A 22,904-nucleotide genomic window follows, 5' to 3' on the forward strand; every position below is an offset into this window, starting at 1 on the left:
GTGGAGGGAAGAGGTCCAAGCGGTAGTTAAGGCAAAAAAAGAGTGCTTTAAAAAGTGGCAGAAGGATAGAACTGAGGAAAACTTTAAGAGCTATAGATTGGCTAATAAGGAGGTCAAGAAAGTAGTGAGAGAGACTAAGTTGAAAGTTTATGATGACCTATACACTAGACTAGATAGTAAGGAGGGAGAGAAGAGGGTATACGAACTTGCTAAGATACGGGAGAGGAAAACAAGAGATTTTAATCAAGTAAAGTGCATCAAGAGTGAGGATTCTAAGGTATTGGTGAAGGATGATGAGATTAAGGAAAAATGGAAGAATTATTTTGAGAAACTGTTAAATGAGGAACATGGTAGTACGACAATAGGGGAAGAAATAATCAGTAATACGATAAACCAAGACTATAGGTTCTATTGTCGGATTAGGAACTTTGAAGTGGAGATTGCACTTAAGAAGATGAAATCAAATAAGGCTTTAGGACCTGATGATATCCCTATTGAAGCTTGGAAGTGTTTGGGTAAAAAGGGAGTTGCTTGGTTGACTAGGTTGTTTAGCAAAATTTTGTTGACTAGGAACATGCCAGATGAGTGGAGGAAGAGTATTTTAGTGCCAATCTATAAGAATAAAGGTGATGTCCAGAACTGTAATAATTATAGAGGAATTAAGCTAATGTGTCATATAATGAAAGCGTGGGAGAGGGTGATGGAACGCCGTTTGCGAGACATAACAGAGGTGTCAGAGAATCAATTTGGGTTTATGCCTGGTAGGTCAACAATGAAAGCGATCTATCTTTTGAGGAGAGTAATAGAAAAGTATAAAGAAAAGAAAAGAAAAGAGACATTCATATGGTGTTTATCGACCTCGAGAAAGCATATGACAGAGTGCCCCGAGATATAATATGGTGGGCGTTAGAGAAGAAAGGGGTGACAAAAGGCTACATTGACGTGATTAGGGACATGTATGAAGGGGTGGTGACCACTATTAGATCGCCAGCTGAAGAAACAAATGAATTTCCTATCACTGTAGGGTTACACCAAGGATCTACCTTAAGTCCTTATCTTTTTGGTTAGTTATGGACGAGTTGACGATAAATATTCAGGATGACGTGGCATGGTGTATGCTTTTTGCAGACGATATTGTGTTAGTGGATGAGACTAGAGAAGGAGTTAACACAAAGTTGGAGATTTGGAGAAAAACTCTTGAATCTAAAGGATTTCGGATAAGCAAAACTAAGACAGAGTACATGGAGTGTAAATTTAGTAACAGTAACAATGAAAGTAGAGGAGAAGTGAAGATTGAGAACCAAGAACTGCCTAAGAGTGAACATTTTCGTTATTTAGGGTCGATTATCACAACAGCGGGAGAGATTGATGCAGATGTGGCCCATAGGATTAAGGCGGGATGGTGTAAGTGGAGAAGTGCGTCTGGGGTATTGTGCGATAAACGAATACCCACTAGACTAGAAGGTAAGTTTTATAGAACGGCTATTAGACCAGCTATGTTGTATGGGACGGAGTGTTGGGCAACTAAGAAACAACATGTAGATAAGATGAGTGTGGCTGAGATGAGGATGCTAAGGTGGATGTGTGGTAAGACTAAACAGGACAGGATTAGGAATGAGTGTATTCGGGAATGGGTAGGAGTAGCACCGATAGAAGATAAGTTGAGAGAGAATCGTTTGAGATGGTTTGGTCATATTCAACAGAGACCAACAGAGGCAGTAGTGAAGAGATGCGATGCTGTAACGGTAGATGGAAGTGTTAGGGGACGGGGTAGGCCTAGATTAACGTTGACTAGCGTTATAAATAGAGATATGAATCTACTTAATTTGACTAATGAAATGGCCTTTAATAGGGCCGCGTGGAGAAGAAGGATTCATGTAGCCGACCCCATTTGATGGGACTTAAGGCTTGGCTTGGTTTGGTTTGGTTATCTATATTATGAAAGTATTTTTGAAACTCACTAAAAAAATATCAGAAAGTCATTGGAGAGGGTCGAGAATCTCTAGATAGAAGCTTCCATATCCCTCGCTAGGTTTTGCTTTAATCTTACTCTAAATTTTGAACAACTTGAATGCTAATAAGCGCAACTCAAACAATTTTACCGTAAACGCAAATGATTTTTACAGAATCAAATATAGATTTGAGACCAATATAAACAAACTAACAATAACGCCTTTAGTATAGGGAATTGAAGTGTAATTGACCCCTTCTCAATTTCCAAATTCTTTTCTCTATTTTTTAATACACTTTTAATTATGAATTATACAAAAATCTTAAAATCCCTGTATCTCAAAGTATAATCAAATAATTAAAATTACATTAAAAAATAAAAATGAGAAACTCACATCTAGACCCACTACAAATGTGAGTATGATTATCAGACCCACCATCCCACCATATGACACAATGCCATAATGACTCCACTAGGCCACTGCTACGGTTTTTTTATTTATTTTAACGACGGTATACTGTTACAATTATTATTTATTATTTTTTAAAGATTTTTTTGAACGATTTATTAAAGATTTATTTATTATTTTTTAAAGATTGCGCAGCATTCTTTGCTTTAAATGTATTTTTAGTCCTTAAATATCTGAATTTTACATAGGGTGCAACTCGGGCGAGTTGGGTTAAGATAGGAGGTTGTCCAAATTTAGTCTAAGTTGTATTGAGATCTGCCCAGGCTCGAATTGTAGCTCGATATTACTTGCCCAAGCCCGACCCAAGTTAAACCCGAATTGCTTGAATTATCCGAATTGTAAATGAATTTCAAAAATTTTTTTTTTGGTAGCTACATTATTAAATTATTAAAATTTGACCTTATTTATATTTTTTTTAGAAAATTATTAATAATATCAAAACAAATAATTTATATAATATAAAAGAGATGCCGCCATAATGGGCTTTACAATTTATGAGTGAGAATAAAAAAAAGTAAGATTTTGTATTATTTATATATATAATATATATTCAATATGATTTAATAATCTAAATTACTTTAATATCATGTAATGACTAATAATTTATATATATTTAATATTTTTATATATCTATATATGGTATGATTCGGATTTCGAGTTGCTCGGATTATTTGATATTTTTGTCCAAGTCCGTCCAAATTTAATTCGGATTCCTGAATTTTTGCCCAAACCCGTGCTGAATTTGAAAATATCTTATCCAAACCCTAAAAAAATTCGAACTGAATTTGGGTTGCTCGAATTGATCCTGTCTAAATTACACCCCTAATTTTACACCATATCAGTCTTAACATTTCAGTTATATGAATTTCGTCTACAAGTATTACATACATGTTAAAGTAGTTCTCATGATTTATACTGTTAATTATTGATTGAGCTTATCTACCAAACCAGAAAAAAAAAAAAAATTACCAGAATTTATTTAGAATTTTGAATCAAAGGTCATGATTTATTTGTGAAATGGCTTCACAACAAAAAAGATAAAACCTACACCATAGATCTGGATTCTAGGTCAAATTATGATTCCCTTTTTCTAATTTCATATATTGTATTTTTTGAATAAAAAATCACATCTTAGCAAAAAATAAAAAATAAGTTCTTAATAATTTTACTTAACAATACAAATTACATATTATGTTAAAATTGAGGGACTAAATATATATTTTTTAATCTTAAAGGACCTGAGTGTGATTTATCCAAATTAAAAGCAGAAGAAAAAATAATTTTTAAAAATATTTAAGGAAATAAGCTCAATCAAAGCATATTTAATAAGAGAAACAATAATAACAGAAACTAAGATTATATGTGAATTCCAATTGTATGGGCATAACTAACATGTATTTTTAGTTTAATGCTTCTCTCTAAAATCCAAGATCAAAATGCACCCCAAACCAAAAACATATTAAACAAAGAAATAATAACTCTAAATCACTAATGTTGAGAGCTTCAGGCGCAAATGGCGTGAATTTATAATCATCGGTCGATCGGCTGAACAATCACTCGACGACTGGAGGTAGCACTTGTCTACCGCGATTGTCACCTTGTCGACTGTGATTGTCATCCTCTTTGTCGGACGACCGACTGAACGACCGATTAAACAAATTCGAGGCAAGTTCGCTCCTCGAGGCTGTAGCACGACTCATAATAAATTGAAAGAGCCGTCTAGAATTCCAAGTCTGGGGTGGGGGACTCGTTTCAGGACCAAAATAGAAAATTATGATTGCTTTTAATCACTTCTTTCTGTATACATATATACAGATTTAGATATAGATAAAGATATAGATATAGATAGAGAAAGAGAAGTGTGAATTATCGGTGGATGAAATGATGGCGGCAAGGGATGTCGGAGGAGGAGAAGCATGGAAGGCGCATGCGGCAATGGTGGTGGTGCAGCTGGGCTACGGAGGGTACCATGTGATCACCAAAGTCGCTCTCAATGTCGGTGTCAACCAGCTTGTCTTCTGTGTCTTTCGCGATCTCCTCGCCCTTGCCATCCTCGCTCCCATTACCTACCTCTACGAAAAGTCATTCCCTTTCTCTATCTCTCACTCTCAGTATCCTTTGCATAAATCTATGAAACAGTATTTTGTGGAACAAGCACAAATTCAGGCATTCTTTGGACTTGTGAATGGATTTTTTTTTTTCGGGGGAGTGGGTGGGCAAAGATAATGTGAGATATGTGAGATATTTGAATGAATGTTATATTCAATCGGTATATTAGTTACAAGAGTGATGCTCATTTATAGAGGAAGCACCGAAAGGAGAAGACAAAAGCTATGCGTAATAATGAAAGTGTGCGAGTGGTGTTTGGCCTTTACAACCGAAAGAAAAGAATCCTATGCTTTCTATGCTCTGTCCTATAATATATTATACTATATACATTATACATTAACAGCCCCCCTCAAACTCAAGGAGGACAAACATCAACCAATTGGAGTTTGGAGACAAGTTCAACGAAGCGGCCAAGAGAATGAGCTTTGGTGAAGATATCAGTAGGTTGATCAGCAGAAGAGATCGGATGGAGATGGACAGTACCACGAGTGACGTGCTGACGAACAAAATGGCAGTCAATCTCAATGTGCTCGGTGTGATCATGAAAAACATCATTGTGAGCAATTTGAAGAGCACCGTGATTGTCACAAAAGAGGTCAATAGCACCAGAGGGGGTAACACCCAGATCAGCAAGAAGCCAACGAAGCTAGAGAAGCTCCTGAGTAGTATCAGCAAGAGCACAGTACTCTGCTTCCTCTCCAGCCAAGGCCATCTGGGATTTTTTACAAGAACGCTATCAGACTACTGGCCTTACTCACCAATATCAGCTTCTGAGTCATCTTCACCGTATGCGCTAAGAAACAACTCAGACCATTAATGATTTCCTCTCCCAAATGTATTATGTTTGGGATTAGCTCGCTCTTTCTGAACCTCCATGGGATTGTACTAAGGATGCTGCCTTGTTTACTACTTACCGTGACCAACAGCGCTTGGTTCAGTTTCTCATGGCTCTCACTTCCCGTTTTGAGCCAGTATGCGTATCTCTCATTCATCGCACTCCTTTACCCACTCTTGAGCAAGCAATTTCTGAACTCCTGTCAGAGGAAACCAGGTTTGGTGCTCTTCATCCGCACCCTGTGGACTCTGTTCTTGCTACTCCCCAGATTTGGAGTTCTCCTTCACCACCTTCACCACAGAAGTCAACTTTCTGCAACTACTGTCAAAATCGCAGTCTTCCATCGACTCATCTTCTGGTTAATTGTCCAGTTCGTCTTTGTCAGTTTTGCAACAAGACTGGTCCTGGTCATCTCCAGCAAGATTGCTTCCGCAATCCCGCCCGTGCCTCTCGCAACGGTCCTTTCCCTGGGCATTTTTCCCGCAGCACCTCTCACCGTTCTGGGCCTCCGTTTAAACCAATCCCTGCTCAAAGCATTGCTGCTGCTGCCTCAGAGGATTTACCTTCCTCTGTCCCTATAGATCCTTCCACTCCAGTCTTCTTCCACACAGATGTCGAAGCCATGTTTCAACATTTTTGGCAGAATTCCGGTACTCCTCCATCTACTGCTTTGTCTGTTACCGCAGGTAACACTTCCTGGTACTTTGACTCCGCTTGTTGTAATCACATGACCTTTGACCCTACTATTTTTACTCCTCCCTCTTCTACTCCTCATGTTCCTTCTATCCATATTGCTGATGGGTCTCTTCTGTCTGTAAGTCATGTTGGTTCTGTTTCCACCTCTCACTTATCTTTATCCCATGTATATCTTATGCCTGCTCTCACTTTAAATCTTATCTCCATTAGTCAATTATGTGAGCATGGTCTAACTGTTACCTTTTCCCATACTGGTTGTTTGGTACAGGACCCTCGGACGGGGCAAACTCTTGGGATAGGCCGTAAGCATGGACGTCTCTACGAACTTATCCATCTTCATGTTCCGGCTTCCTCTCAAATCACCGCTCCTACCACTACTACCACTGCTCCTCCTTTATCTCCTTTTCAGTTTTGGCACTGTCGTTTAGGCCATCTTTCTGTTGGTCGTTTAAAATCTTTAATTTCTAGTGGTCATTTAGGTCTTATAAGTTCTCATGCTTTAAATTGTGTGTCCTATCAACATGCCAAACAACCTGCTTTGTCGTTTAATAAAAGTGACTCTGTTTCTCTTGCACCATTTGATCTCATCCATTCTGATATTTGGGGACCCTCTCCTACTCCCACTATGGGTGGCGCACGCTATTTTGTTGTTTTTATAGATGATTTTTCCCGTTTTACATGGTTGTTTCTTATGAAAAATCGCTCTGAACTCAAACAACTTTATTACAATTTTGCTGCAATGGTTAAAACACAATTTTCTAAAACTATTAAACTTTTTCGCTCCGACAATGCCATGGAATATAAAGATTTTGACTTTCTTTCCTTCCTTCATAGTCATGGTACTCAACCTCATCGTTCCTGTCCCGGTACGTCTCAACAAAATGGATGTGCTGAACGGAAACATCAGCATATTCTTGACACTACTCGCGCTCTTATTCTGTCTTCCTCTTATCCGGAACATTTTTGGGGCGAGGCCGCTCTCACTGCTGCTTACACTATCAATTGTATCCCTACACCTGTCATTCATAATCACACTCCTTATGAGCGTCTGCATGGCACTCGTCCCCCTTATACCAACCTTAGGGTCTTTGGATCTGCCTGTTTTGTTCTTCTCTAACCTCATGAATGTACCAAACTTGAACCCCGTTCCCGCCTTTGTTGCTTCTTGGGGTATGGTATTGAACATAAGGGGTATCGTTGTTGGGATCCTCTCTCCCAGCGACTTCGTATCTCTCGTCATGTGGTCTTTTGGGAACACAAAATGTTTTCCTCTCTCTCTCTTCCGTTTGTCCGTTCCCTCACCCTCTCGATTTTTTACTGATCCTTCCACAGATCTGTTTTCCGATGAGCTTACTCCACCACCCCTGCCAGCCTCTCTCGAGTTTTCTGATCCGCTTACTCCACAGCCCTTGCTGGCCTCTCTCGAGATCGCCTTGCCTACTGGTCTGTCCCATGCTCCTGCTCGCTCTGATGGTCTTGCTCTTGCTCTCTCGGGCTCCTCCCCTCCTACTGAGTCTCTTCCTCTGGCTCCTCCTCCCTCTGCTCGACCACACTGGGTAACCCAACCTTCTACTCGTCTTCGTGACTTTATCGTTGGTTCTACTGCTTTTTCTACTTATGAACCGACCTCCTATCGTGAGGCTCGCTCTAATCCTCTTTGGCAGCATGCTATGACTGATGAATTGCAGGCTTTAGACAAAACTCATACTTGGGACATCGTTGATCTTCCTCCTGGCAAGCCTGCCATTGGCTGCAAATGGGTATACAAAATCAAGACTTGTTCTAATGGATCTGTTGAGCGCTACAAAGCCCGCCTTGTTGCCAAAGGCTTCAACCAAGAATATGGTATTGACTATGAGGAGACCTTTGCTCCTGTTGCTCGTCTCACCTCTGTTTGCAGCTTGATTGCTGTTGCTACCACCTGACAATGGGATCTTTATCAACTGGACGTGAAAAATGCTTTTCTTAATGGTGTTCTTCTCGAGGAGGTCTGCATGCAACCTCCCCCTGGGTCTACTTATCCACCTCATAAAGTCTGCAAACTTAAGCGTGCTTTATATGGTGTAAAACAGGCTCCACGCGCTTGGTTTGCCAAGTTCAGCTCTACTATTCATGAATGTGGTTTCACCTCCAGCTCTTATGATACTGCTCTTTTTATCCGGAAAACAGCTCAAGGGACCACCCTGCTTTTGCTTTATGTGGATGACATGATTATCACCGGTGATGATATCAATGGTATTCTTCACCTTAAACAGTTTCTTAGCCATCATTTCGAGATGAAAGACCTTGGTCCTCTCAGCTATTTCTTAGGTCTTGAAATCTTTCATGATTCTACGGGTTCTTTTCTCTCTCAGGCTAAGTATACCTCTGATCTTCTCACACGTGCTGGTCTTACGGATTGCAAGACTGCATCTACTCCCCTGGAGCCTCAGAGTCGTCTTACACCCCTTGATGGCACTTTTCTCTCTGATGCTACCCTATATCGTCAGCTGGTTGGCAGTCTTGTCTATCTCACTGTTACTCGTCCTGATATTGCCTATGCCGTTCATATTATCAGCCAGTTTATGCCGGCTCCTCGTACCCCTCATTATGCTGCATTAGTTCGTATCCTTCGGTATCTCAAAGGCACCATGTTTCGTGGTCTTCATTATTCCGCTCGCTCATCTCTCCAACTTCGTGCTTTTTCCGATGCTGATTGGGCTGGAGATCCTACTGACCGCCACTCTATTACTGGGTTCTGCTTTTTTCTAGGTGATTCTCTTATTTCTTGGCGCAGCAAGAAACAATCTCTTACTGCTCGTTCCAGTACCGAGGCCGAATACCGTGCTCTTGCTGATACTACTCAGGAGCTTCTCTGGCTTCGTTGGCTTCTTGCTGATCTGGGTGTTACCCCCTTTGGTGCTTCTGACCTCTTTTGTGACAATCACAGTGCTCTTCAAATTGCTCACAACGATGTTTTTCATGATCGCACCAAGCACATTGAGATTGACTGCCATTTTATTCGTTAACACGTCACTCGTGATACTGTCCATCTCCATCCGATCTCTTCTGCTGATCAACCTGTTGATATCTTCACCAAAGCTCATTCTCTTGGCCGCTTCGTTGAACTTGTCTCCAAACTCCAGTTGGTTGATGTTTGTCCTCCTTGAGTTTGAGGGGGGCTGTTAATATATAATGTTAATGTATAGTGTATATAGTATAATATATTATAGGACAGAGCATAGAAAGCATAGGATTATTTTCTTTCGGTTGTAAAGGCCAAACACCACTCACACACTTTCATTATTACGCATAGATTTTGTCTTCTCCTTTCGGTGCTTCCTCTATAAATGAGCATCACTCTTGTAACCAATATACAGATTGAATATAACATTCATTCAGATATCTCACATATCTCACATTCATCTCGAAATGATGGCTAAGAAACTGTTTAAGATGAAGAATACCATTGATATCATCACCGGTGATAATCATGTCATCCACATAAAGCAAAAGCAGGGTGGTCCCTTGAGCTGTTTTCCAAATAAAAAGAGCAGTATCATAAGAGCTGGAGGTGAAACCACATTCATGAATAATAGAGCTGAACTTGACAAACCAAGCGCGTGGAGCCTGTTTTAGACCTTATAAAGCACGCTTAAGTTTGCAGACTTTATGAGGTGGATAAGTAGACCCAAGGGGAGGTTGCATGTAGACCTCCTCGAGAAGAACACCATTAAGAAAAGCATTTTTCACGTCCAGTTGACAAAGATCCCATTGTCTGGTGGTAGCAACAGCAATCAAGCTACGAACAGAGGTGAGACGAGCAACAGGAGCAAAGGTCTCCTCGTAGTCAATACCATATTCTTGGTTAAAGCCTTTGGCAACAAGGCGGGCTTTGTAGCGCTCAACAGATCCATCAGGACAAGTCTTGATTTTGTATACCCATTTGCAGCCAATGGCAGGCTTGCCAGGAGGAAGATCAACGATGTCCCAAGTATGAGTTTTGTCTAAAGCCTGCAATTCATCAGTCATAGCATGCTGCCAAAGAGGATTAGAGCGAGCCTCACGATAGGAGGTCGGTTCATAAGTAGAAAAAGCAGTAGAACCAACGATAAAGTCACGAAGACGAGTAGAAGGTTGGGTTACCCAGTGTGGTCGAGCAGAGGGAGGAGGAGCCAGAGGAAGAGACTCAGTAGGAGGGGAGGAGCCCGAGAGAGCAAGAGCAGGACCATCAGAGCGAGCAGGAGCATGGGACAGACCAGTAGGCAAGGCGATCTCGAGAGAGGCCGGCAGGGGCTGTGGAGTAAGCGGATCAGAAAACTCGAGAGAGGCTGGCAGGGGTGGTGGAGTAAGCTCATCGGAAAACAGATCTGTGGAAGGATCAGTAAAAAACCGAGAGGGTGAGGGAACGGACAAACGGAAGAGAGAGAGAGGAAAACATTTTGTGTTCCCAAAAGACCACATGACGAGTGATACGAAGTCGCTGGGAGAGAGGATCCCAACAACGATACCCCTTATGTTCAATACCATACCCCAAGAAGCAACAAAGGCGGGAACGGGGTTCAAGTTTGGTACGTTCATGAGGTTGGAGAAGAACAAAACAGGCAGATCCAAAGACCCTAAGGTTGGTATAAGGGGGACGAGTGCCATGCAGACGCTCATAAGGAGTGTGATTATGAATGACAGGTGTAGGGATACAATTGATAGTGTAAGCAGCAGTGAGAGCGGCCTCACCCCCAAAATGTTCCGGACAAGAGGAAGACAGAAGAAGAGCGCGAGTAGTGTTGAGAATATGCCGATGTTTCCGTTCAGCACGTCCATTTTGTTGAGACGTACCGGGACAGGAACGATGAGGTTGAGTACCATGACTCTGAAGGAAGGAAAGAAAGTCAGAATCTTTATATTCCATGGCATTGTCGGAGCGAAAAAGTTTAATAGTTTTAGAAAATTGTGTTTTAACCATTGCAGCAAAATTGTAATAAAGTTGTTTGAGTTCAGAGCGATTTTTCATAAGAAACAACCATGTAAAACGGGAAAAATTATCTATAAAAACAACAAAATAGCGTGCGCCATCCATAGTGGGAGTAGGAGAGGGTCCCCAAATATCAGAATGGATGAGATCAAATGGTGCAAGAGAAACAGAGTCACTTTTATTAAACGACAAAGCAGGTTGTTTGGCATGTTGATAGGACACACAATTTAAAGCATCAGAACTTACAGGACCTAAATGACCACTAGAAATTAAAGATTTTAAACGACCAACAGAAAGATGGCCTAAACGACAGTGCCAAAGCTGAAAAGGAGATAAAGGAGGAGCAGTGGTAGTAGTGGTAGGAGCGGTGATTTGAGAGGAAGCCGAAACATGAAGATGGATAAGTTCGTAGAGATGTCCATGCTTACGGCCTATCCCAAGAGTTTGCCCCGTCCGAGGGTCCTGCACCAAACAACCAGTATGGGAAAAGGTAACAGTTAGACCATGCTCACATAATTGACTAATGGAGATAAGATTTAAAGTGAGAGCAGGCATAAGATATACATGGGATAAAGATAAGTGAGAGGTGGAAATAGAACCAACATGACTTACAGACAGAAGAGACCCATCAGCAGTATGGATAGAAGGAACATGAGGAGTAGAAGAGAGAGGAGTAAAAATAGTAGGGTCAAAGGTCATGTGATTACAACAAGCGGAGTCAAAGTACCAGGAAGTGTTACCTGCGGTGACAGACAAAGCAGTAGATGGAGGAGTACCGGAATTCTGCCAAAAATGTTGAAACATGGCTTCGACATCTGTGTGGGAGAAGACTGGAGTGGAAGGATCTATAGGGACAGAGGAAGGTAAATCCTCTGAGGCAGCAGCAGCAGCAGCAGTGCTTTGAGCAGGGATTGGTTTAAACGGAGGCCCAGAACGGTGAGAGTTGCTGCGGGAAAAATGCCCAGGGGAAGGACCGTTGCGAGAGGCACGGGCGGGATTGCGGAAGCAATCTTGCTGGAGATGACCAGGACCAGTCTTGTTGCAAAACCGACAAAGATGAACTGGACAATTAACCAGAAGATGAGTCGACGGAAGACTGCGATTTTGACAGTAGTTGCAGAAAGTTGACTTCTGTGGTGAAGGTGGTGAAGGAGAACTCCGAATCTGGGGAGTAGCAAGAACAGAGTCCATAGGGTGCGGATGAAGAGCACCAAACCTGGTTTCCTCTGATAGGAGTTCAGAAATTGCTTGCTCAAGAGTGGGTAAAGGAGTGCGATGAAGCAGAGATGCGCGTACTGGCTCAAAACGGGAAGTGAGAGCCATGAGAAACTAAACCAAGCGCTGTTGGTCACGGTAAGTAGTAAACAAGGCAGCATCCTTAGTACAATCCCATGGAGGTTCAGAAAGAGCGAGCTGATCCCAAACATAATACATTTGGGAGAGGAAATCATTAATGATCTGAGTTGTTTCTTGGCGCATACGGTAAAGATGACTCAGAAGTTGATATTGGTGAGCAAGGCCAGTAGTCTGATAGCGTTCTTGTAAAAAATCCCAGATGGCCTTGGCTGGAGAGGAAGCAGAGTCAAGTTGGAATCGACCAAACTGAAGGCTGATAGAGGTAATAGAAGTATTGCGAAGCCAAGTGATGATCTGATAGTTTTTACTATCCCAATCCTCCAGACGGTCGACATATTTGGCAGCGGATTCCGTGGTGGTAGCGGATTCCGTGGTTGCTTGGATGGGTTTGCATACATCCCCAGTGATGATGCGGCAAAGTTTCTTTTCTTTGAGGAACCCAGACATAGCTTGTGCCCATAAGACATAGTTAGTCCCGTCAAGAACAACGGAAATAGGGTGGTTAGAGGAGTCCAGCCGATCCATGAGGGAAAAGCAGTACTATCGAGGTAAAATCTGAAAAATCCGAGGTTACCAGTGAATTCAGAGGGTCGAAATCAGTGGGAAAGGAGTGAACTGACCAAAAAATATGACCAGAAAGGCACTAAATTGGCTGGTCAAAGTGAGTTGACTGTTCTGGTCAACAATTCTGGTCAAACAGGATGATGTCACTGTCACAGAGATGATGTCACAGGCGCGGCGCACGTTAGCAGAGAAGGGCGCGGCGTACGATAGCAGAGGAGAACAAGCGGCGCACGAAAGCAGCCAGGGCTGACGTCAGAAACACGCGGCTCACGTTAGCAGATGAGGCCGCGGCACACAATAGCACGGGACAGGTGTATGAGGCGCGTAAAGCGCGTCTGAGAACGAGGAAGCGTGTGGCTTGAAGTTCTGGCACCGCGTGGAGGCTTGTGGAATGTCGGATGATGATGAATCTGGTGGCGTTAGATTCGTCGTGAGGAGACGAAGGTTCTGGTATGGTCCAATCTGTAAGTTAGATAAGGACGAGATATGCAACAATCTACCAAACAGAAAATGTGATGAACGAGATACACAGCAATCTGCTAAGCAAAAAATGTGATGCAGCGGAAGAAGAGACTAGGCAAAACACCTGTGCTCTGATACCATGTGAGATATGTGAGATATCTGAATGAATGTTATATTCAATCTGTATATTGGTTACAAGAGTGATGCTCATTTATAGAGGAAGCACCGAAAGGAGAAGACAAAAGCTATGCGTAATAATGAAAGTGTGTGAGTGGTGTTTGGCCTTTACAACCGAAAGAAAAGAATCCTATGCTTTCTATGCTCTGTCCTATAATATATTATACTATATACATTATACATTAACATTATACATTAACAGATAGCATTAGTATGCTACTCCATCAGCTCGAACATTGGACCTCCCCCTCACCATACCTTAGGTGTGGCTACTGAAAGGATTTTTGAATGGATTTAGATTCATAGCTTATTGGTGATGTTCTGATAAAGAAATTTGATTGTTGAGATTTCATTTCCTTGTAAATTTTAATGCTGAATCCCCAATTGTTAACCGCCAACTCATAGCTTAAGCTAGTAGAGAGAGATAATTTATTAGTTATATTTTCAATTCCAAAATAGTTCACCAAAATGTGTACTACACGTATATGAATTTAAGTGTTGAAACAAAATCAATGATAAATAGTGTTTCTCCTTTTACTCTCACACACATGTGCCTATTTTAGTTATTAGATAGGTGATGATGTTCGAACACAGAATCTATTGTCTACACTATATCATGTTGGATTGTCCAGGTCACAAACTTCAACACGCTTGAATCTAAAATTTCTGAGGGAATTCTTTGTTTGTAGTTCAGTTTTCAGTACTATTCTGCTTGCCATTTATCTTAATCCGATTGACAAACAGACATGGAGAGGTGAATTGGGTTCATGTTTTTTATTTGTTTCCTGGCTACAGCGTTACTCTAAAGCTTGTATGGTTTTCCTGTTATTGACATGCAATCAATATAGCTGCTTAACCAACATTTGTGGATACCAGCAATATACTGCAGTTCTTTGTCCGTCTGTATATTTAGTTGTAGAGATGAACCCAACAACTTATTTGTTCTTTTATATTATATTTAATGAATGAATATATTCAGTACAGCTTGTTCAACAGTTTCTTGTTTCATGCTTGCAGAAGAGTTAGACCACCTATGACTAAAGAACTCCTCATGTCATTCTTCTTTCTTGGATTAACTGGGTAAGTTAAAAAAATCTCCTGAACTTCTTAGGTAGAGTTTGCTAGATACTATATATTAAGGGTCTGATAGAATTAACATAATACTAATCAATCTGCGTGGTTATGTCTCATTTTTTAATATTGAAATAGGATATTCGGCAACCAGCTATTGTTTCTTCTCGGTCTTAGTTACACAAATCCAACGTATGCTGCAGCCATACAACCTGCTATGCCCGTCTTTACGTTCATATTGGCTGTTATGATGGGGTTAGTTTGATCACTTCCTATTCTTGCCTGAATCATGTGGTGCTTGCTTCTATCTCTATATATATATACACACACATATATGCACATATTCGTCTATATGGTATGCATATTTTTGTTAACTAATTTCTTGCATTGCTATTGCTTCTTCAATATGATTTGCAAATCTTGTTCATGCAGTACAGAAACAGTGAATTTTCTCAGAACTGAAGGTCAGGCAAAGGTTGGAGGTACACTCGTTTGTGTTTTTGGTGCCTTATTGATGATTTTGTTTCGAGGTCCATCCTTGATTGGGTATACGGAGTCAGAATTTGCAGCACATAGTGAAATAATTATCAAGGGTCAACCTGAACCAGCTGTATGGTTTATGCCTAGTTTTTTGAAGTTTGGGCTTGATCAGTGGCACCTAGGTGTCTTGTGCTTAATAGGGAACTGTGTGTGCGCGGCGGCATATATAGCCATTCAGGTATTTGATAATTTATCTCATTTTGTAGATTTTGAGTGTCTATTATATTAAATTGATGAAAATGGTAAGGTAAAGTAAAAATGGATACGAAATTTCATATAATTTGAAAAAGCTCTACGTAGACTCATTGTTGAATATGCCATTGTTGCATACAACTTCTAACATGAGAAACAATGTGGGTTCATCTTGCAATAAAATTTTTAGTGTGGTCAATCATGTTGTAGATGAGTCGAAAAAGGAGTGTCCTTGAAAAAACTAGCACTCTGGTCGACTTCAATGAGCTCCTTCCATTTTGCTTGATGTTTATGCCACCTTTGAATAACACACTCCTTTTCAAAACCAAATTTAGATTAAAGAAGGTTCCAAGTAGGCAACACCCATAAAACAAAAACAAGAATATTTGAACAACAAAATATTCTAAAGGCGATATTGGCGATATTGCCCACAGTGCTCTGGAAATCTGTCTCCAATTTCATATATCATGAAGGCAATATTGTCCAACTCCAACCTTCTCTCCTGGCTGATTTACCTGTCCTCTTTCATCTTCACTTGTCTTTTTTTAAGCATATGCCCAAGGTTTCAAAAAATGGTGTTACGTAATGGTTGCGGCCGTTACGTAACGGTTGCAATGGTAAGCACTACCCGTTACCCTCGCTTTTGCGATGTGACAGAAATTTACATGTGTAAGGGCCGTTTTGGTGTTACGCAACGGCCGTAACGGTACCATAACGGCCTGTTACACATCATTACAATATTCCAAATAGCTTCATTTTCAAAAAAAAAAGAAAAAAAGAACGAATACTCAAGTGATCCAAACCAAAAGAAAAAAACCTTATATGGATTTTTATTTTTATTTTTATTTTTTATTTCATTACATTAGCATGTAAAATAAAAAGGAGAAAATTGGTCTAACATCCCTCTCCAACTTTTAGTAATGGGAGAGGTTTACAATAATTTTTTTTTGTAACCTAAGGTCTCTCACCCACGCCCATATATAACACCCACTCTCTCATTTTCTCTCCTCTCTCTTCTCGCACCAAATCTCTTGCTCTCTTAGAACTTGATCGGAAAATTCATCTCCTCCACTAAAAACCTTATATAAATCCTCAAAATTTGAATCATGAAATCAAATATTCATCAAATTATCTTCCAAACCCACCAAGAACAAATATATATATATACAAAGCAGAGCAGCAACAGCTAAATCTACAACAATAGTTAGGTCCCAAAAGCAGTAAACTCACCAGAATTGGTAGCGAATTGAGGTTGGAAGAAGAAGAAGAAGAAGAAGAAGAAGAAGAAGAATGGCAGCAAAAGCAGCACAATGATAGGGAGAACCACCGCACAACGCCGCTGTCAACGATGGTGTCGGACTACGTAAAGCGGTGGTTCTAGAAGGCCAAAGGCGGCGACTTCTCTGGTGAGTTTGTTGGAGGAATTGCTGACGTCATCGATGTGGGATATGGAGATGTGACCTAGGTGGACAGCGTCGATTCTATTGACAGGGCAGCTCAGGAGTCAGATTAAATTTTCTCTGGATGTGGGAACTGTGTGAATTTTCTCTGGTTGTGACCATTATTTATAATTTTGTGAATTTCTCTGACTGTATGAATTTTCTCTACCTGTGATCACTGTGTGAATTTTCTTTGATTGCGGTCACTGTTTGTAATTTTGTAAATTTTCTTTGGCTGTGGTCACTATGAATTTTCTCTGGCTATGGTCAGTGTGTGAATTTTTTCAAACACTGTGGGATTGTGATGTGTCTGGGGAAATTTTAGTGAAAATGCCCAAAGAAATTCTAAACATGAACACACAAACACACTTGGAGAAATTCTAAGGAGATTCTGATATGTCCAGAGAAATTCCAAACATGAACACACAAAACACACTTGGAGAAATTTCTCTAGTTTCAAAAGTTCTCTAGATCAAAATTTCTCTGGAAAAATGTTGAGGGACCCCAATTACTATGAAAATATTGCATATCTTTTATCCTATAAAATCTTAATGCTAGGGACCTTAAAAAAAATTCTCCAATAAAAAAAATATAAACAGTGGTTGTATTTATTTTTATAATCATTTAATTAAATGTTTAATTGTAAATTTATTTTGTTACCATAATGTGTTGTCTAAAAAATGTCTTTAAAAAAAATCACTAATTTTTATATTCATTTCATTTAATACTTAATTGTAAATAATTGTATTTAGTTAGTTGTATAGTGTTGTCTAAAAAAATGTCTTTTAAAAAAAATATTATCTCAAAAATAATTTTTGTCTATGGCTCAATTTTTTTTAATAATCGTTTCATTTAATAATTGTAAATATTTTTTTATTTGGTTAGTTCAAGTATTGGTCAAACATAATTTTATAGACATTTAAAATCAATCATTCTTAAAGTCATTAACTATTGAAATAAAATATAAAAGGTTCCTTTTATAGTGATTTAAAAATATGAAATATATTGGATCATACTTAAAAACTAATAATTGATCAAAATTTATTTTAAACCCTAATAAATGTAATTTTAAAAAAACAAAAATATATGTATCAGTAAGTTTTTTTTTTTCAAATTGTGCAAAAAATTAAAAAATTCACTGTTTCAGTTACCGCAACTGTTACACTATGGCCTTTACACCCCGCGACCGCAATCGCTTTTGAAACCTTGCATGCACCTATTGAATTCTCCTAACAAAATGAAGTCTTATATGCTCATAGATAATTCCTTGCTGTTTCATGGTTGTAGATATGAGCTGCTATAGCTTGATGTAAATAAGAAACAAATAGGTAGAATTATCTTGCAATTATGTTGACTGCACTTTCAATTTTTTTGCCAATTTGTTAGCTTTCTAATGCTTTTCTATTTGGTTTGTTTGGCATTAGTTTTTGGTGTGAGGTTTTCAATTTCTTTTTGTCCACTCACCCGAGTATTTGCATGAACCTGAAAATGCAGCTGGCACAATTCTTTTAAATGCGTATAAGATGTCTTTTCAATACCTTTCTCTGGGGTTCCATTTGTTCGAGCAAATTATTATTTTCCAGTTTTAGCTATGAACCCTTATTTTAATATTTTTGTTTGCATCTTAAATTCATCTTTATTGCATCCATTTCTTTAATTGTGCTTTCTAAACAAAAGACGGCTCAAACTTGTAATATTTATTGCAACTGAAATTTTCCATGTGATTAAGAACCTTCTATTTCAATTTTGGAGAATGATGAATGAATATGTTGGAGTTATATGTGGGAAATTATAATTGCTTCTTGAATTTTGGGTTGTGATGACTATTGTTGTAGTTATATGTGGGATTGATTAGCTTGGAGCTGAGGTTTATTATTGTGAGGTTTACTATTGCTGTCAAATAATTTCAGGCTCCGGTTCTTGCAAAGTATCCAGCGAGCCTATCAGTGACAGCATATTCATACTTCTTTGGTGCTGTACTTATGGTAGTGACAACATTGTTTATGACCAATGAGTCAACAGACTGGAATTTGACCCAGTCTGAGATTTTAGCTGTACTCTATGCCGTAAGTATCTCTCTCTCTGTTCTGTCTTTCTTTCATTTTCTTTAGATAGGACTGTATCTTTCTGATATATGTCATGTTCACCTTCAGTTAGCAGTTTTGCTAAACAATTTTATTTCTGGGTTATTTTATGGTTATGATTTTGTCCAACTCTGAGAGGTTGTGTTGTGGTTTGTTTATGGTTTTTTTGGAGGTCAATTTATGAAGAATAGCAATATAATCAAGTGAAAGAAACTACACTGAACTATAGCAAACCTGCCAAACTGATTCTCTTGGCTCAATTTGGTTAAGATGAAAATGGTAGAAAGTGAAGAAAATGGAAAAAAATAAAATGTTTCTGAGTTTGTTTAGCATGAAAATGTGAGACTTACAATAAAGTTAATTTTCGTGTACAACTCATATAGCATGGTAATTAAGCTTCTAGTTTTTAGCAAAAAACACATGAAAATACAAGAAAATTTAAATTTGTCATAAAAGTACTCTGTTATGATTAGAATTCGTATTTTCTTGCAAAATTTTCATCTTAATCAAATTTATACAAGAAAATATATTTTATTTTATTTTCCTTTTTTTTTTTTTAATTTTTATTTTTAACTTCACCTTCTATCATTTTCATTTTCCATCATTTATTTCTTTATAATCAAATGGAGCCTAAGCTCTGTCTGTTTAATGTTTAGGCCAGCCAAAACTCGAAGAACCTTACTTAGGGCATGTGTGGTCGTTACAGGTGTGGGTTGGGCACTTGATTCTCATTCCACCCGATTCTGGCCAGTGGATGTGTGTATTTCCTTATTTTTTAGTGATTTTTTTGTCCTGCGATTTTTACTGGACTAGACAGTTTCAGATAATTTTCAGTTGATTTAAGCATTGAATCATGTTGAAAGGAAATATTAGATAAAAGATTTAAAGAGTATTGTTCGTGTGTTTTCTTTAGGGAATTGTTGCATCTGCCTTTAACTATGGACTCTCGGCATGGTCCAATAAGATCCTGGGACCTGCTTTGGTTGCTCTTTATAATCCACTTCAACCGTTTGCATCTGCCGTCCTCTCAAGGATTTTCCTCGGAAGCCCCATTTATTTGGGAAGGTTCGCTCTCAAAACTTCGGCTCCATTTACATCACTGCAATTCTTCGGTCTACTTTGCTTGGATTTATAATGAAAATTTTATTTTCTCACATCGATGTTCTACAATGAAATAGTTGCAACTATCGTCAAGAAATAATCTGGCACTTTGGACTAACTCACCCTTTGTCTAATTTACATGTGGAAACAGCATTATAGGGGGATTTTTTTATCGTGGTGGGGCTTTATTTGGTCACTTGGGCATCCTATAGGGAAAAACAGGCAGCTATGGTGATCGTACCTCACGATTCACAGCCAACCGATCTGCTAATTGAGAGAGACCCATCATTCGACAAGATTACATTTTCTCCGAGCCGTCTGTACCAAAGGTTGAGGGTTGAGCAAATATTTGGGGTATCATTTCCTCTCTGATAATCACTTTGAGCTAAATGTAATATTATTCATCATGGCTTATGTTTTGTATGTCTCTTATAGATGTTAATATAAAATGTATGTCTCTTAAATTTTATTTTAAAAAAAATACATGTGAAATGCTGGGAAACAACTGGCTCCCAATTGATGCGCCTCTTATGCACAGGTTATCAAAAGAAAATGTATAAACATTAGAGTTTCTATAGACAACTCTATAATGATAAATTTCATGATGGCGAGTGATTCAAAAGTTTGCATAACATGAAATGGTACCGACTTAAAAGCAATGTGATCTCGCAAATGCATATAACATGACAACTTCTAAAGACTGGCATTGGCAACTCCTTCACAATCTCTCCGCAGGATCCAGTATTTGTCAACCCTGAAATTATAGCTTTTTGTTAAAAGAGATAAATATTATTAGAGAATGAATATTTTAATTACAAAGAGTTGAATTATAATTTCTTTAAAGTAAGGGAGAAAATGTAATCCCAAATACAGCTAGCGCAAATACACACCAGCAGCTATATATATCGCATAAAGGATAATCTTGTGCAGGAAGTGCTTCCACCGCAATAAGAGCAGTATTCACGGGATGGATGGAGCTGATCTGAACATTTGTGTACTTTAACACACGCCAGTGGTACTACTGAATAATTTTCATGTTTACCCAAACAATCAAATATTGTAATGTATCAGTGTTTCCCAAGTCCAGACCAAAAATCGAATTATGAAATCAGAGCATGAAAATTTCACTGTATTTGCGTGCTGATTTCTTGAAGTCTGTCCCGGTGTGAGCAGGAGCAAGGAAAAAAGTTTTACCATCTACACATTTTGTGGAATTCATGTACAAAGATGAGAACTATATGCAAGTAACGAGCTGTTAATCAATTCATGTACACATTTCCATCCTTCTAGTTCTCAAGAAATCTACTCCCACAAGTACACCTGACTTCATTGAGCAATGATTACTGAGGTTGCAAGCCAGATGACTTCATTGCGTAAACAATCTTGATGGCCTCAATGCAACATCCGTGCTGTATGTAACCCATGAGCATGGCATTCCTACACGCAGCATTTCTCTCCTCTGCATCCATCTCAAACACCATTCTTGCATGCTTTAGCAATCCACATTTCGCATACATGTCAACCAACCCACACTGCACGAAATCATTTGATTCCAATCCTAGTTTGATTGCATTGGCATGCACCTGCCGGCCACAAAGCCCATCATCCTTCATCCTCCCACAGGCTCTCAGAACACTAGAAAACGTGAAACTGTTCTTCTTCACTCCTCCCCTTCCCATCTCCTTAAACACATTAAGAACCTCATCAAATTGCTCTTCTCTACTAACAATTTTACCCGTTCAAACCACAGTGTTTTGACAACCCATATGATCAAAAACTGAGTCCACCCCTTCAAGACATCCGAATTTTCCATACAAGTTAATCAACGAGCTACTTAAAAACAAGTCCTGGGAATAAACAATCTTCGATAACCAACCATGAATTTGTCTCCCAAGTCCCAAATTCATTGTCTGAACACACGCCTTTAAAATGCACACTATGATCCAAGATTCGGGGAAACCAAGTATATCAACATTGATTTGACGGTATCGGAGACTGCATCGCATTTCTACGAACAAATTTATAGCTTCTTCGTAATTATTGTTGTCCATATAACCGGCGATCATTGCCGCCCACGAATTACAATCCTTTGTGGGCATTTTATCGAACACATGCCGGGCATTGTCGACGAGGCCACACGAGACGTAAATCAACAGGATTCGGTTAAAGAACAGCAACCCAGGTCGGAGACCGCTCCGGTTGATGTGGGCAATCAAATCAAGAGCTCCGGCGGGGTCCCGGATGGTGATGCATTCTTTGAGGAGAGATGTGTAGATGTCTATGGGTATGGGAAGGCCGAGTCCATCCATCAAACGCAAAACGTCTGACGTTGTGCTGGTGGTGCTCTTCCACTTCTTGGGTGGAGAGAGAATCGGCGGTGGCGGTGGCGGTGGCGGTGGCGGTGGCGGTAGGTGGTGATTGGGTCAGTGGAGAGGCAAGTGAATTTGAGTTGGGAAGATGGGTTTGGAATGGTTAGCTACGCTGATTGCTACGTTGAAGCAACCATGGAAAGAAGCATTGGGTTTTGTGTAGTTGTTGTTCGAAGAAGGATTGGCGTAGTACAGAGTTTGGTGTCCATGAGTCGATGTCAGTTCTATTAGTTCAGTTGAGCATCTGATTGATTAGCTCAAAAAACTCAGTTGAGAGAGAGAGAGAGAGGGGGGTTATTATTAGGGATGCGATTTGGGTGGGCTCAACTCGAGTAATTTGAGCCTAGTTTTAATTTTTTTAGGGTTTGGATAAAATATTTTTAAATTCGGTATGGGTTTAGACAAAAATTTAAAAGTCAGAATTAAATTTGGACGGACTTGGACAAAGACATCGAACAACTTGAGCAACCCGAAGCCCGAATTATATATATATATAGATATATAAAAATATTAAATATACATATAAATTATTAGTCAT

At 39.3% G+C, this 22,904-nt stretch overlaps 1 protein-coding gene and 1 non-coding gene across 2 annotated transcripts in view; one reads left to right on the top strand and one right to left on the bottom strand.

The window, feature by feature from the left end:
- LOC114294742 (WAT1-related protein At4g19185) overlaps positions 1 to 20,499 on the top strand; it is a 30,544-nt gene extending 10,045 nt beyond the window's left edge. Inside the window, 7 exon segments of the mRNA XM_028238902.2 lie at positions 14,588 to 14,650; positions 14,780 to 14,896; positions 15,074 to 15,359; positions 18,723 to 18,878; positions 19,810 to 19,961; positions 20,149 to 20,161; positions 20,163 to 20,499. Of these exon segments, the coding sequence (XP_028094703.2) occupies positions 14,588 to 14,650; positions 14,780 to 14,896; positions 15,074 to 15,359; positions 18,723 to 18,878; positions 19,810 to 19,961; positions 20,149 to 20,161; positions 20,163 to 20,369 (994 nt within the window). The 3' untranslated portion in view covers positions 20,370 to 20,499.
- A 40-nt stretch (positions 20,500 to 20,539) lies between these two features.
- Positions 20,540 to 22,647, bottom strand: LOC114294769 (uncharacterized). The gene is made up of 2 exons (XR_014348605.1): positions 20,888 to 22,647; positions 20,540 to 20,751 (listed from the first exon to the last, which is right to left on the bottom strand). It is a non-coding gene; the product is annotated as an uncharacterized LOC114294769 (transcript).
- Positions 22,648 to 22,904: the final 257 nt, after the last annotated feature.

Source organism: Camellia sinensis, chromosome 13 (assembly GCF_055761805.1).
Source record: "Camellia sinensis isolate YWXY chromosome 13, ASM5576180v1, whole genome shotgun sequence".
Classification (NCBI taxonomy): Eukaryota; Viridiplantae; Streptophyta; class Magnoliopsida; order Ericales; family Theaceae; genus Camellia; species Camellia sinensis.